Source organism: Medicago sativa, chromosome 2 (genome assembly GCF_051527215.1).
Source record: "Medicago sativa cultivar Bolivia chromosome 2, Bolivia_mono, whole genome shotgun sequence".
In the NCBI taxonomy this organism is placed as follows: Eukaryota; Viridiplantae; Streptophyta; class Magnoliopsida; order Fabales; family Fabaceae; genus Medicago; species Medicago sativa.
This window is the reverse complement of record NC_140750.1, coordinates 4,773,784-4,789,382: the sequence shown is the minus strand read 5'-3', so window position 1 is coordinate 4,789,382 and position 15,599 is coordinate 4,773,784. Positions and strand designations below refer to the sequence as shown.

The 15,599-nt window shown below is 33.4% G+C and overlaps 1 protein-coding gene and 2 pseudogenes across 3 annotated transcripts; all 3 read left to right on the top strand.

Moving 5' to 3' along the window:
- The first annotated feature begins 1,318 nt into the window (after nucleotides 1–1,318).
- Nucleotides 1,319–4,569, top strand: LOC146943826 (uncharacterized). The gene is made up of 4 exons (XM_085742098.1): nucleotides 1,319–1,420; nucleotides 1,596–2,016; nucleotides 2,718–3,008; nucleotides 4,155–4,569. The coding sequence occupies exons 2-4, from the start codon at nucleotides 1,630–1,632 to the stop codon at nucleotides 4,365–4,367; spliced, it is 891 nt and encodes a 296-aa protein (XP_085598224.1). The 5' UTR covers nucleotides 1,319–1,420; nucleotides 1,596–1,629; the 3' UTR covers nucleotides 4,368–4,569.
- A 1,163-nt stretch (nucleotides 4,570–5,732) lies between these two features.
- On the top strand, nucleotides 5,733–10,454 carry LOC146943825 (uncharacterized; annotated as a pseudogene). The gene is made up of 3 exons (XR_015025756.1): nucleotides 5,733–5,839; nucleotides 5,933–7,840; nucleotides 9,142–10,454. The product of XR_015025756.1 is annotated as an uncharacterized LOC146943825 (transcript).
- On the top strand, nucleotides 9,604–15,266 carry LOC146943824 (G-type lectin S-receptor-like serine/threonine-protein kinase At4g27290; annotated as a pseudogene). The gene is made up of 7 exons (XR_015027990.1): nucleotides 9,604–9,949; nucleotides 10,023–10,237; nucleotides 11,303–12,396; nucleotides 12,734–12,874; nucleotides 13,112–13,236; nucleotides 13,327–13,537; nucleotides 13,646–15,266. The product of XR_015027990.1 is annotated as a G-type lectin S-receptor-like serine/threonine-protein kinase At4g27290 (transcript).
- The last annotated feature ends 333 nt before the right edge of the window (nucleotides 15,267–15,599 follow it).

Here is a 15,599-nt window from a genome sequence, read left to right as displayed (position 1 = left end):
TTACTAATTAAGTCTCTTCTCTCATTGAGATCAATCATGTATATCTTCACTAATTTCTTACATGTATCCTAAATTTGTATTATAAGCACGTATATGCGTGTATATTTGAGGTATCTTTTTTTTTTTTTTTTTAACTAGATATGCTCCGCACGTAATTGTAGATATTAATCTCTCGAGTCGGGTAGAACCTCTATGTATGGATAACAAAACTCTCTCCCAAGAGATTTAATCGAGGTGGATTCGATTCCACGACCTCCAGTTAAACTAGAAGAGATCTATTATCATCTCATTCAAATGTTCTTTAGCATCCTTGAAACATCTAACATGTTTTTTATAAAATATTTTTTTTAAAATAAATAATTTTGATATTTCTTGGATGCCTATCCACGAATTAATGTATCGATATCTCATGCGAGGTATCGGTATCTGATACTATACTATCTAATATGTATCACATACAGATACATTTCCAATTATATAATATGTGAGCTTCACCAGAACTTAATATACTTCCCTGATCAGAATCATTTAAACATAGTATTTAGACATATACACATGAAAATATAAACAATTTAATTATTTTTTAAAATATAATTTTTTTTTCTTTTTATCTTTTTGAGAAGTTTCCTTTTTACTTTCTGTCAATATGTTTGTGTGGTCAAATAATGTGATTAAAAGATTTTAACCATTCAAAACTTTATACTAAATTCCTTAAAAGAAAACTTTATAGTAAAATACAGTTAAAACTCTATAAATTAATAATGTCAGGACCGGAGAAATTTATTAATTTAGAGAGTTATTAATTTATGGATAAATTAATAATTATTAATTTAAAGAGTTTTTAAGTAATTATACTGTACATACCAAACAAAAAGGCAAATTAGTCTATGCCTCTTAGAATTACGTTGCAGCGAACCTTGGGACTCAACGTAAATTAGTAACTACTGTATTCATATGCATTGGAAATCAATAATGACTTTTGAAGTACAGTAAATATAAACAAGATGAACAAATGTGTTCAATGTATTCTTAATATATTTTTTTTCAGTTTCTATGAATTATTAATTTATGATTTTCTTGGGACCGAAAATTATAAAGGGATCTCCCGAAAAATTATTATCTTATTATTTTATCGAGTTTTTCAATTTTTTACATTGGCCTAAGTCGGGACCGGACAAATTTATTATTTTAGAGAGTTTATTAATTTACCGAGTATTAAATTAAAGAGTTTCTACTGTATACTGATTGATGCTTAGATCTGATTGGTACAACAACACGTGACTCATTATATCTTAGATTATTATTATCGTTAAACACCAACATTGACCATTTCACTCTACTCCTTTGGCAGTGCCATTGAAACAAAACAACGTTTGTGAGTCAAACAAGCTTGCTTCACCTCACCGGCGATTACATTAAGGTTTGTTTCATTCAATCCAACAATCTTTGCTTTTTAGTTACTAATCATCATCATCACTTTTTCCGAATCCTTATTTCTCACGAACTATGTTATTGTGTTTTTTGTATTGGTAAACGAAATTACAGTGACCCAATAAGCTCAAACGAATTAATCATCACTCAATTTTCATTTTCAGGTTCAAAGATTCAATCTTGAGTTATTGTGTTGTGATGGATCTAACTCAACTCAGTCCTGCACAGATTACTGTGTATGGATCTGCATTTTGTGTCATGCTTTCTATGCATTTCACTTTGCAATTATTGTCTCAGCATCTTTTCTATTGGAAGAATCCAAAAGAACAAAAAGCTATTATCATTATCATTCTCATGGCTCCTATTTATGCTATTGTTTCCTTTGTTGGTCTCTTGGATATTAGAGGAAGCAAAGAGTTTTTCACTCTTTTGGAGTCTATTAAAGAATGTTATGAAGCTCTTGTTATTGCTAAGTTTTTGTCCTTGATGTATAGTTACTTGAATATTTCCATTACTAGAAATATTGTGCCTGATGAAATTAAAGGAAGGGAAATTCATCACTCTTTTCCAATGACACTTTTTCAGGTATGGTTTGATTTTTTGTACTGACAATTTTGGGAGTGAATGAATCTTCGTGAAATTTTTTGTATCTATGTTCAGTTAGTACAAACGAGTGAATAATCAACAACTTAGACTCTATTTGGACAAACAGCTTAATTAAGTGCTCATAACATAAGCACTTATCATATTGGTGCTTATGTATAAGCTATTTTTGTAACAAACGATAAAGTAAAGTCAAACTATTTTCAAATAAACTATAAGTTGTTTTCATAAGCTATGCTAGAGAGTTTATGGAAATAAGCTGAAAACAGCTTATGAATATGTCATAAGCTCTCCCAAACAGTTTCATAAGTGTTTATGTTAGCAGATAAACTCAAATAAGTCAAACCAAACAGACCCTTGGTCCTTAAAATTATAGGTGTCGGACAATTTGGTCTCTGTAATTATTTAAGTCTCAAAATAGTCATTGATATTATTGAATGATCACATTAGTCCTTTTGGGTTGGTCAATTAAGACCATGAAGTTGTCCTGGATGAACTAATGTGAGTGAGTATTTCAATTTTATGGATTATTTTGGACTGTTGATTTCAAGGACCAAGGGACCAAATTGTTTAACGCTTATAATTTCAAGGACTAAATTGAGTATTCGATCATTAGTTGTTAATATATAAATGTTATTGAGACTATGGTATATTCACACTAATGTAAATCGACTCTTTTGCAGCCTCACTCTGTTCGGCTGAACCACCATAATCTGAAGCTTTTAAAATACTGGACATGGCAGTTTGTTGTCATCCGTCCAGTGTGCTCCATTTTGATGATTACATTACAGCTGGTTGGGCTCTATCCAAATTGGTTGAGCTGGACAATTACCATCATTCTCAATATTTCTGTGTCCTTGGCATTGTATTCTCTGGTGATATTTTACCATGTCTTTGCAAAAGAACTGGAACCACACAAACCTCTAGCGAAATTTCTTTGCATCAAAGGAATAGTTTTCTTCTGCTTTTGGCAGGTAAATTTATTATCATTTATAAATGTATATAGGACACGCTGAATACAGTGACAACATATAGAAAAGTTAGAAGAAAAAATCTTCACATATTACTTTGTGTTAGAAGAAGATAAGATTTAAATTTTGAATAACCAAATTTTGAACAATCAGAAGATACAATATCGACTGCTGTGGAGTTTTTTATTTTCATATTTAACGAAGTTTATGAGGGAGAATTTGAGAGAAATAATAGGTTTAGAATTGAAAATGTGAAAAATGCTATTCTGATTATCTCAGTTTGAAAACTCAGGTTTATATAGTACAAAAAGTTGGTTGGATTGCCTAACTAGCTAGCAACTGCACTGCTAACCGATAAAAACAACTATAGAATTTAAGTGGACAAACAGTAAAGCAAATGCAGAAACTACTGATATACACAGAATCAATCCAATTAATTAGCCTGTCAATTGATTCTTAACTTCGTTTTCTTTAACGTTTTAGTGATTCTGGCCCATAATCTGCATGGTCTAAAAATCTTTTTCTTGAGACTAATGGTGACACAATCTTTTGAGACTGCTGAAGTTGTCTGCCAGTAATGTCAAGCCAAAAGTGTAACTGTTTTAGTGTAACTGTTTTCTGAGTGTTATGAAAGATTTTGTTAGAAATAAAATATCTTATGTCTCAAATTTTTGATAGAAAAGGCAATCAGGTTCAAAAGAGTAAAGAAACAATAATAAGCAGGCAATAAACACATGGTGTATGGCAACAAAGTTTGGCCAATTTTATCTATGTCTCTGACGACATAGGTCCCTTGTATTATCAGTAAAAGATTATGGATTACGATGTACAACTTGTATTTAAATACTACATTCCAAATTGGGGTTTGCCGGTAACTATGAGCCATACTCAACAATTTTAAACCCCAAGTAGTTATGAATTTAAATGTTGGTAATCTACTAGTTACATTCTATTAAGATTTTTCTGATGGTAGGGTCTTTACATTTTCAGATATGGCAGTTGTTGCTAATCCTATAACGGGTTCTTAACTTTGTGTTTCAAATTGTTTGATTCATTCATTTGTGTCTGTCTTATTACATTTTTTTTGCCCTGAACTATGTTGTTAGATTATTATTGTTAATATGTGATCGCTTTGTTTGGCTCTAACAGGGATTGGTGCTGGACGGTTTAGTAGCAGTTGGCGTGATTCAATCTCGTCATTTGAAGTTAGATGTAGAACACATTGAGGAAGCAATGCAGAACATTTTGGTTTGTATAGAGATGGTGGTATTTTCTGTTCTTCAACAGTATGCTTATCACGCTTCACCATATAGTGGGGAAGTTGAAAAAATGCTTAAACAAAACAACAAGAAAAATGAATGATATGATCAAAGATAGAAGACTCAAGCCATAGAGATGTATTCGAGAGTTATTTATTGTGCCCCTAGAAACATAAAAACATTTGATGTTGTGCGTTTCTTTCGATAAAGAATGTTATTATTTGTAAAATTGTACCGCCATAAACTCACCTTATTGGTGACTGTAATTTTCCAGCTCTACCTACATAAACTTGGCTTTTATTTAATCACTTGATATCTACTATCTTGTTTGTTTCATTTTGCTTAGAATGATATTGTTTGTGATTTTTGTTACATGTGTTTATGGTTTGAATCAAGTGAATAATCTATCAATAGATGAATAAAAGTGTTAGCGATGCTTTTTACTCCAACTTGGGTTCATGTTGTGTTTGGAGTTTTTGTGTTTCATGCTTGTATGGATCTTGTGTTGATATAAAAATTTAACAATGGTAACCTCAGCAATTTTCCAACTCAGAGGACAATTTGTAATTCTCGTAGTTATGTTATTGCATATTTCTCTGTTGATTTTGTCTGCCGTGTATGTTTGTTTGTACTAGTACTACTAAGGTTTTATCACTTCTAAACAAGAAATTGGTGGTACCATTAACAAACTCAATACAAATGGTGGTTTCTCAAGCACTGTGGTACCATTAACAAACTCAATACAAATGGTGGTTTCTCAAGCACTTTTATCGATAGTAAATCACCACATTCTACCAACAATTTTGAAAACTGAATGAGATATAGTCAAAGATAAAGTTTTTCATTCTCCTTCACTTATCAGATAGGGGTGATATAGTCAAAGACAAGTACTCATGTGTTCGTCATTCTTTATATATTATATTACGAATGATATTTTATATGAAATGTTTATTAGAATTATAAGTATAAATATTTGTGATTTCTGAACTGTAACAAATCCAATAAACCATATTTATTTTTTTAAAAAAAATATGTATATTATTTTCAATGACATCAATAATATAGCAAATATAATATAATATATTTTTTTTTTATCTTTTTTACTAACATTAACAAGAGAATATTAGTATTATAAGAAAATTAGGTATAATTGAAAAAAATAAAAAAACATCTTTAAAAAAAAAATACTTGTATGTCTATATATATAATTACCTAGATGAACAATCCATATTAGTCTATATAAAATATGAATAATAATTTTTTAATTTGATTAAAATTATTTTCATTTTGATTAAAATTATAAATAAAAAAAATTTTAAAAAAATAAAATTATAAGTATAGATATTCTACACTGTTTTTTTTTTTTTTTTGAAGGAAGATATTCTACACTGTTACGATGTAACAAATATATTTATGATTTACTGTAACAAATTATTTTTATATCATACAAGCTAGCTAAATCAAAACCAATTTTACCTAACGACTGAAATCAGTGGTGTGGACTGTGGAGGTGCACCGCCGGCTCTTACTGGAAATCTATCTCCGTCGCCTCACAGAGAAGTAAATCAGTGAATGGTCAGTTTCAATCTTCTTTGCTTTTTTGTTAGTAATCATCAATTTTCAATTTTTCCGAACTGTAACAAACAATCCTTATTTTCCACAAACTAGGTTCTTGTCTTGTCTTGTCTTTTTCAGTATTGGCAGCGAATGAAATTAGAATGACCCACTAAGCTCCAGCGAATCAATCATTACTGAATTTTCTTCTGTAGGTTCAAAGATTCAAGCTTGAGTTGTTTGTTTGTGTTCATTGAAAGTTCACAATGGAAAAGAAGAGAAGTAAAACAATGGCAGAAGCAGTAAAATATTTATATTTACCGGATGAAATCTGGGAATGTGTCTTCAAATTCCTCGACGAAGGCGATGACTATGATCTTAATTGTTGCTTGAAGTCTATCTCCCTCGTCTCTAAACAGTTCTTCTTCATCACCAACCGTCTCCGATTCTCTCTCACTATATTTGTTCCAACAATCCCTTTCCTCTGTCACCTTTTTCATAGATTCACAAACCTTACCTCCCTCGACTTCACCAACTTCCACGGTGACCTCGATGCACTTCTCTGCCTTATCTCACTCAATCTCTCCCATCAACCCACCATTCCCTCTAATGGCTTCCGAGCTTTCTCCCAAAACATTACAACTTTGACCTCTCTCACTTGTTCCAATTTACATTCTTTTGACAGCACTTACTTGTTCCTCATTGCGGATTGTTTTCCTTTACTCCAACAACTTGACCTCAGTGACCCCAAATCATCAACCCTTTGTAGCTTTAACAGAAGTAACTTCCTCGATGGGCTTGAGGCTCTTTCATTGGCCCTTTTCAAACTCCGAAAGGTTAATCTCTCTCTCGTCATTACTACCTCAACAACAATTCAATTCTTCAATTGTTTAACAACTGCAAGCTTCTCGAAGAGGTCACCGTGCTTCATCATTATGAAATAACCAAAGGAGGCATTGCTTCTGCTTTCCGTGAGAAACAAACAACATTGAGGTCTTTGTCCCTTCCCATATCCATGACTCCACAAACCATCCACTCCTTACTGGTGAGTTTGAAGGGTTTGACTTGTATTGATTTGTCGTTTTGGCCTATCTCGGATGAGCTGCTCTCTACTATTGCAATTGCAGGTCTTCCTTTGAAAAGGATTGTCCTTTGTGATTGCGGTGGCTATAGTTATGCTGGAATCTTTAATTTGTTATCCAAGTGTCAATCTATGATCTATCCAACATTTGGATCTTCAACGCGTCGCATTTTTGAATGATCACCATGTTGTAGAGTTGTCTTCATTTCTTGTTAGTTTGGTGTCGGTAAACCTTAGTCGTTGTCGGATGGTCACAAGTTCAGCCTTGTTTGCACTCCTTGGAAAATGTCCTTCACTTGGTGAGATCAAAATGGAAAAAATTGGGTGTAAGAGCATAGAGAATTACAATTATTTGATGGATTTTGGAGTTTACCCTCAATTAAAGTCTCTCTATTTGACTTCCAATTCATGGTTAAGTGATGAAAGCATCATAAGGTTTGCTTCTTTTTTCCCCAATTTGCACCTGCTTGATTTGGAATCTTGCAGAGGCATATCTGAAGAAGGGGTATTGTTCAAGTTTTAAGAAGATGTTGTAAGATTAGTCTTTTGAATTTAACGTTATGTTCAAGAGTGAAGCTACTTGTAATGGACTTTGAAGTTCCCAAGCTGAAGATGTTGAACTTGTCATTTTCAAAAGTTGATGACAGATCACTCCATGCGATCTCAAAGAGTTGTTGTGGGCTTTTGCAATTGTTATTAAATAATTGTTTTGGATGCACAGAGAAGGGAGTGAAATATGTGGTAGAAAATTGCACGCAGCTGAGAGAAATCAATTTATGGCAGTGTTTGAATGTGCATACCAATGTCGTTGTCTCAATGCTACTTTCAAGGCCATCATTGAGAAAGATAACAGTTCCATCTCATTTTCGTTTTAGTGAAAGTGAGAGGAAACTCTTCTTGCGTCAAGGATGCGTTGTTTGTTGAAGTCTAAACTTTGAAATGTAAGATGTCTTTGTTTTGATATTTACTTCCATTAGAATTTTTTTTTTTTTTTTTAATGTCAACTTACATATGTGTATTTGCTTATCAATCTGTGCATGATAATAGCCTAAGAGTGTGTTTGAATGAGAGGATGTTTTGAGGTAATGTAATTTTTTGAGGGAACTCGAATCTTTCTAGCTGAACTCCATTGTTTGCATGATTAATTTTGAGAATTATCAAACTGATGGAAATTTATTAAGCATTTTGTCCAAGATGAATTTAGAGAATTTCAAAAAACACCTAAAAGTTAGTGTTACCCTTGTTTTCATAAGGCAATCCTTCACCCGACCCACACACTATCTATACCTAAGAATGTGAATCACAATGTTCAATGGTTATCACTCGGAACATTTAAAAATTGGCTAACCACAGTAAAAACACAAGTAATGTCTTGTCTAGTCAGTGTGAGGTAATTAAGTTTGCCAACCACACGTCGATATCTACCAGGGCCTTTCAATGGCCCCCTCTGACCTGATAGTTGCTTGACGTTGAGATCCGTTGGAGTGTCACTAGGTCGGCAATCAAGCAAACCAATTTCCTCAAGAATGTCAGGAGCATATTTTTGATGAGTAATAGCCACACTTGGTCTTAGACTAAGCAACTTCAGCCTGCAAAAAAATTTTGGTGGCCCCAAATCTTTAGTCTGAAAGTGTAGAGACAAATTTTGTTTTAGCTTTAGGATGCCTATTTAATAAACACTAACCTAGGAAGTTGTATATTCTAGGAATATTAATCTAGGAGGTTGTACAATTAAATGATTATAGAAAGATTTTCTTTATTCTAACAAACTTCAACCTTGAGAACAAGGTTGTTTGTAACGGGGGTGGTAATATTATGATTCAAAATTTCAAAGTCAACAAATAACCAATTCTGAAGCAGCAGGCCATCTGGCAGCAGAGTCAGGACAAAAGGCTCATCATCCGGATGCTTAGGAATTAGGGTGGGAAGTTTGTTGAATATCCCAAGTTTGTTGAATATCCCCTCTGTACTTCTCTCTCTGACAGAACCTTCTATTCCTTCCTATATGTGTATATGTTCTTCACTTATCTGAAATGGATTTTTTTTTTCTTTTCTTCCAGATATGGCATTATTCCTATACTGGCTTCATAACTTTGTGCTTCAAATAGTCTGACTCATTCATTTGTGTCTTACTTACATTTTTTCCAGGACCATCCTTTTAGATTATTGTTATTATGTGATAGCATAACATTGGCTAGAGCGATTTTGTGGATAATAATGAACTTTCTTTTGCATCGTACAGGGAATGGTGTCGGACGCGTTAGTCATTTGAAGTTAGATGTGGACCATATTGAAGAAGCAATGCAGAATATGTTGATTTGTTTAAGAGATGGTGGTCTTTTCTGATCATTAACATTATGTTTATCATGCTTCATGCTCACGTGGATACATGAAATGATTTTATGCTATGTGGGTGTGTGTTCCTTGATAAAGAATATTATTTGTATAATTGTACTGGAGTAGGCTGTCGCCATAAACTCACCTTGGTTACTGTAAAGTAGTCATCTTTACAACAGAACTTCCTATTCCACCACTCAACACTTCTGCTCTATACTACTCCGTCGTTAATTAATTCTGATGATTCCGGAAAAATGGAAATTTAAACAAAAACCAATAACATTATTGGTTTTTTGTTAATGCAAACAAAGAGAGAGTCAAGAAAGGTAATCTACAAAGTGCAGAATCATATGTACATGTGAAACCAATGTATGGAGGAACATTCACTGATATTGCTATGTGGGTTTTTTATCCTTTCAATGGACCTGGAAGAGCTAAAGTAGAGTTTATAGATATTAAATTAGGAAAAGCAGGTGAACATGTTGGTGATTGGGAGCATGTGACATTAAGGGTAAGTAACTTCGATGGTCAATTATGGCATATCTACTTCTCTCAACACAATGCTGGTAAATGGATTGATTCATCTCAACTTGAGTTCCAAAGTGATGCTAGTAGTTTTGATTTTCCAACAAAAAGACCTATTGTTTATGCTTCTTTGCATGGCCATGCATCATATCCACATGCTGGCCTTAATCTACTAGGGAAAAATGTGAGTAGGTGCAAGAGATGACACTAATAAAGGTAGAAATGTTATGGATATGGGAAAATATGTATTGGTTTCTGCAGAATATTTAGGGTCTGAAGTTAAAGAGCCAGCATGGTTGAATTATTTTAGGGAGTGGGGTCCACATATTGACTTTGATCTAGATATTGAATTGCAGAATGTGGATAAGGCGTTGCCTGGGAAGTTAAGAGATGGTTTTGAAAGTATTATTAGGAGTTTACCAAAAGAAGCCTTGGGAGAGGGTCCAAAGGAAAAGGGTAATTGGAATGGTGATGAAGTTTGAATTTTTGTAGACTTTTTTTGTTATATTGATTCTAGGTAAGTTCAAATTTGATTGAGAATAATGTTATTGGTGCAAAACCAATTTCTACGTTTAACAAAAACTTCTTATCCTGGTAATTCTTTCTGGGTGTATTGGATTCAAAAAACTAAGGCTCAATCCAATGTCTTATTGTTTTGGGGATATTTGCAATGCAGTGTAACTAGTTTTTCCAGGAGTCATTTGCATTTTTTTTTTTTTGAAAATGAACTTCCGCATCGTTAAACAATTTCCGCACTAGCAGCGGTAGTGATCAGATCTAGCTCGATCCGATCTCTTCCTCTCTTCACTCTTACCTCTTAATCACTTTTATATGAAACAAGTTAATTTGTTTTAGATTTTATAAAACAAATTTTTAATTTATTTGACTAAACCAACTTGTTCTTCAGTAGTTTGGTTGATTTTGTGAGAAAATATTGTAAAAACCGAATCAAACAAACTATTTTTAATCGGTTTGAATTTTTCCTCTTCTAAAAAACAAACTAAACATACCCGTTTAGCATGATGCAAGAAAAGATCATGTATGTCCGATCTTGAATCTGTGGCTGAGATTGTTTTACTATGTAAAATCAAATTTAAAATTTGAATCGTTTGATCTCAAATCAATGACTGAGGTTTATTACAGCATGAAACACCTCGGTCCCTGTTACCCATACACGAACTTCCCTCCCTTCTTGGTCTCAACGCCTATCACTTTACTCTAGAAAGACCACATTATATATCAGGTAACCTAATAAAGAAAAGCAATGGGTTTGGCTTTGAGGGATGTTGTATAAATTTGGTTTTTTCTAAGTTTCAACTTGCAACCATAAAAAAAATTCTGAGAACAGTTTAATTTTTTTCAAATTGATAAAGTTTTCAAATGTCACATTCTAATAGACTGCTCTCAACAATTAAAATTAGTGAATTTATAATAAGAGGTAGTAACCTGACTTATTGACTTGTTAGTTGTTTATACCATTAGAAACCTTTTATTTGTTTGAAACTCATATACCTCTCTCTTTATAATAGACATAGTATTAGGATGTAAAAACTGCAATTGCAACTTTGTTCTTCCAATCAAAACTGTTTATCAAATTTTATGAAGATAATGAAAGTGCTAATTGTTATTTTTGTTTGTTTGTTTGTGTTTGTCAATCAATCCTTCATAAAATATCAGATCAGGAAGCTCCATAAAATACTACTTGGTGCTTAGCCATTGGTGCTGATGGGGATATTTGTAACATGATATGGTCTACAAATTCATCAAGATCAATTCAAGAGCCACTTGCAAAGCTGTTAGATTCTGGAAACTTGGTCTTGATGGATGGAGAGATCAACATGATTCTTCTAATTGCACATGGCAAAGCTTTGATTGATTATCCAACAGACACAATGTTACCGGGGTTGGGATAAAACCTCTGGTCTTAAATTTGATCATATAGAGTTTCCGGAGTTGGTGATTCGCCAAGGGATTTGGAATGGCGTCGGTTTTAATTCCGATGATTGGACATCTTTTACAGGAATTACAGCCTTTAGGCCACAACAAGAATGAGGCAGTGTATTGGGAATTGGGATGAGGTAGTGTCCCTGGAGATAGATTTGTCAAGGTTTATGATGAGGGATGATGGACTGTTGGAAAGGTATATATGGGACAGCAATATTGTTTAGTGGACTAAATTGTATGAGGCAAGAAAAGATTTATGTGATAATTATGTAGCATGTGGGGTAAATAGTGTTTGTAATATTGATGATGTGCCTGTTTATTGTGATTGTTTGAAAGGCTTCAAACCTCGATCACAAGACGAATAGGATTCGTTTAGTCGCTCTTGTGGGTGTATCAGGTAAAACACCTTTGAACTGCACACAAGCTGACAGGTTTCAGAAATTAAGCAGGGTGAAATCATCTGTATTGTTGCAGTTCTGGATAAATAGTAGCAAGAATTTTATAGAATGTGACACGGAGAGCTTGAAATGTTGTTCTTGCACTCAATGCACTGCATATGCAAACTTTTTCAAAAATGAAGGGCCTCATGGCTGCTTGATTTGGTTTGGGAACTTGGTTGACATTACGTTGTTTATAAGTGAAGATAGTTTACAACTTGATCTTTATGTAAGGTTAGCTGCTTCAGAAATAGGTATGCACTTAAATATGACATGTTTTGTGAACTTAAATTCTGTTTTTGTCTTGGAATGAAAGAGAGAGAAACATACACTTCAGAAATTTGTTCTCCCTTTGAGGTCTCTTTCTGATCATAATGTCATGCAAATATCATGAAATCAATCTGAACTGTTTGATGTGACATGTTTTGCACTGAACAAACAGAAACAGCATATAACAACTTATTTATTTAATTGAATTTCAATACAATGTAAAACTGTATTCTTGATCAGAATTTCTCTTTTATATTATATCAGCATACTATGAAAGTAATATAATGCTAAATCTATTGTGTGTGCTTGATTCTTGTGAAGAGTCCACTGCTAGTGCCAGTAAAAGGAGAAAGATCGCACTGATTATTTCAGTATCCTTGGCTGTGTTTGTTTTGTGTATCATTTTCTACATTTGTATGAAGTATGCTAAAGTAAGAAAACAGAAGACCTCTTCTGATTTGGGTAAGATTCTTAAGCAATTCAACTTTTATTTTATTATTATTGGTAATAAGAAGTTGATTTTTTTTTCATCCATAAGCATTTTCACATCTTTGTTTGATCTATCTAGATGTATACTCTTGAGAAAAAAATTAAAAATGAAAGTAATACTAGTTATAGCTAGTCCGAGATACAACATATTGTGATTTAAATTTCCATTCTAAGCTCAAGCCATGTGACAATTGTTTATTCTGGTAGCAGGACATAGAAACCAGAATGAAGAACAAGCGTCGCCTCTTTTTGATATAGATACCATTCTAGCTGCTACAGACAGTTTTTCTATTGAGAACAAGATTGGACAAGGGGGTTTTGGTCCAGTATACAAGGTACTATAATTCCTCTTATTCTTTTCCATTTAGGCGTGAACACCTATTTTGAATTCCTCTATCAACCTGACTATTTCCACTAAAATTCAGGGTATATTGGCTCAAGGGCAAGAAATAGCCGTGAAAAGGCTATCAAAAACTTCAAAACAACGAGTCACAGAGTTCATGAATGAAGTTGGATTGGTAGCCAAGCTACAACACCGCAATCTTGTGAGTGTTTTGGGAGGGTGCACTTATGGAAATGAAAGAATGTTAGTCTATGAATACATGCCTAATGGTAGTTTGAACCACTTCATTTTTGGTAAGACCACAAATACAAAACTTGCAACACTTCGAGCTTTTTCTTCATTTAGCTAACATGTATTGTAATGGCTAAGTGAGCTATCCTTAATACATTATCCTTCTTTAGATCCCACACAAGGTAAATTTTTACAGTGGAGAAAACGATATGACATTATTACGGGAGTTGCTCGAGGACTACTTTATCTTCATCAAGATTCAAAGCCAACAATCGTTCATAGGGATCTGAAAACTAGTAATATTCTACTTGACAGTGAATTGAATCCCAAGATTTTTGATTTTGGTGTGTCACATACTCCCTCCGGTCCTATTTATAAGAGAAACTTGAGTCAACAAAAGTTGATGTATCTAGTTAAAAATTTAGTCCAGATACATTAACTTTTGTTGACCTAACTTTCTCTTGTAAATAGGACCGGAGGGAGTATCTTGGAAGGAGATAGTTCAGCTGTAACAACGAATAAAATTGTCGGGACAATGTAAGTTACATGACATGATGGACCATTGTGATTTATTTAAGATACCATAAAATTTTATGGTATGATGGATCCTTCTGAAAACACGAGCTCTCGTCATGCCCATCTCTGTTGCAATGATTGCAGAATTTGTTAGAATCTTCTGTGGATTTAGATTTACCTTTCGCATCGGTTGTGACTTGAAATGCCATGACATTGTCGCGATTCTCATGATTCGAAGACTCTCCTCGCAACAGCCTCTCATCGTACGACTCGTTGATATGCTTGATCGATGTTTGGTAAAGGATCTTGTTGAGTGAATCGTTGCGTAAATACACAATAATAAAGTCTCATCAATAACTTTCATCTCAATAGCATGGTATAGACGGAAGTGATTATTTATTATGTTCTCTTCTTTTTTTCAATTGTTTAATTCTTGAATGTGAATTCTTATTGAAAACACAGTTGTGTTGATGTAATCCATGCATTTGCATGTAATCCATGCACTTGCAATGGTTGACCCCTCTTTGTTAAGCCTTTGAAAACAATGGGTTAAAATCGCTAAAAAAACGAAAGGCACAGATCACACAATGATATTTGGAGAGTCAAAAATGTATTTAAACAAAAAAGTTATGGTGTCACTGCATATATATCAGTAATCTCATAGTATTACTAATGCCTTGTTGGTTTTCTGAAACCATGTAACAACTTAAAAAAACTGAAATCCAGAAGCTTACAAAATCTAATAATTGTCCTCACTCATTAATAGTCTTCACGTCAGTATTTCTCCCAAATCTCCACAGCTCAGTCAGCGCAATGCCTGTGTTGTCATTCCTTGCTAAGCACGTTATCTTTTGTAAACCATTGCAATTTTCAACCATTTTAGCATATATGTTTACCCATGTATCGAAACTTATCGTTTCTCCGTCAAACAAAAAATGTTCCAATCCACGTAGACAAACTTCTACTAATATTGGATCACTGCTGCTCAAGTGGGCACATAGTCCTCAATGCACTCATAAATTTAGATCATGGGCAAAAATTTAAGTGATGAAATGTGTATCTAATTATATAGAAAATAAACGGACTATGATCTAACCATTGGATTTACCCGCATAACCCTCATTCAAAACAATTCAACCCACTTGGATCAAAATATAGATGAACCAAAAAATTTGGTCTTCCGCCCGTGCAGGACGCAGGTTAAATGAGTCAAGCTCGTGCGGGACGTAAAAAGGTTCTCTATTTTACATATGTGTGCAAAAACGAAAAAAGAAAGGAAATTTTTTTAATTAAAGTTTTTTTTTTTAAGAAGCCAAATAAAAAATATTAAAAAAACAAAGTGGATACCAAGTTAAGCACAAATTTGTAAATATCCTTTCAATTTGCCTAAGAAGGAATCAAAGTAACATTCTCATAATACGACGGAATCATAAAATAAAAAACCGAAAGTCGACAAACAACATTACATGGTGGAATAACCAATAGAGACAGGTAGAGTATAGAAATCGCAGAAAGAGTTATGCTTATATACACCTTAATAAGCCACCACCATGAATGAATTTTCACCATTTCTACCATATGATCTGAACTAATTAAAGTTATTGATAT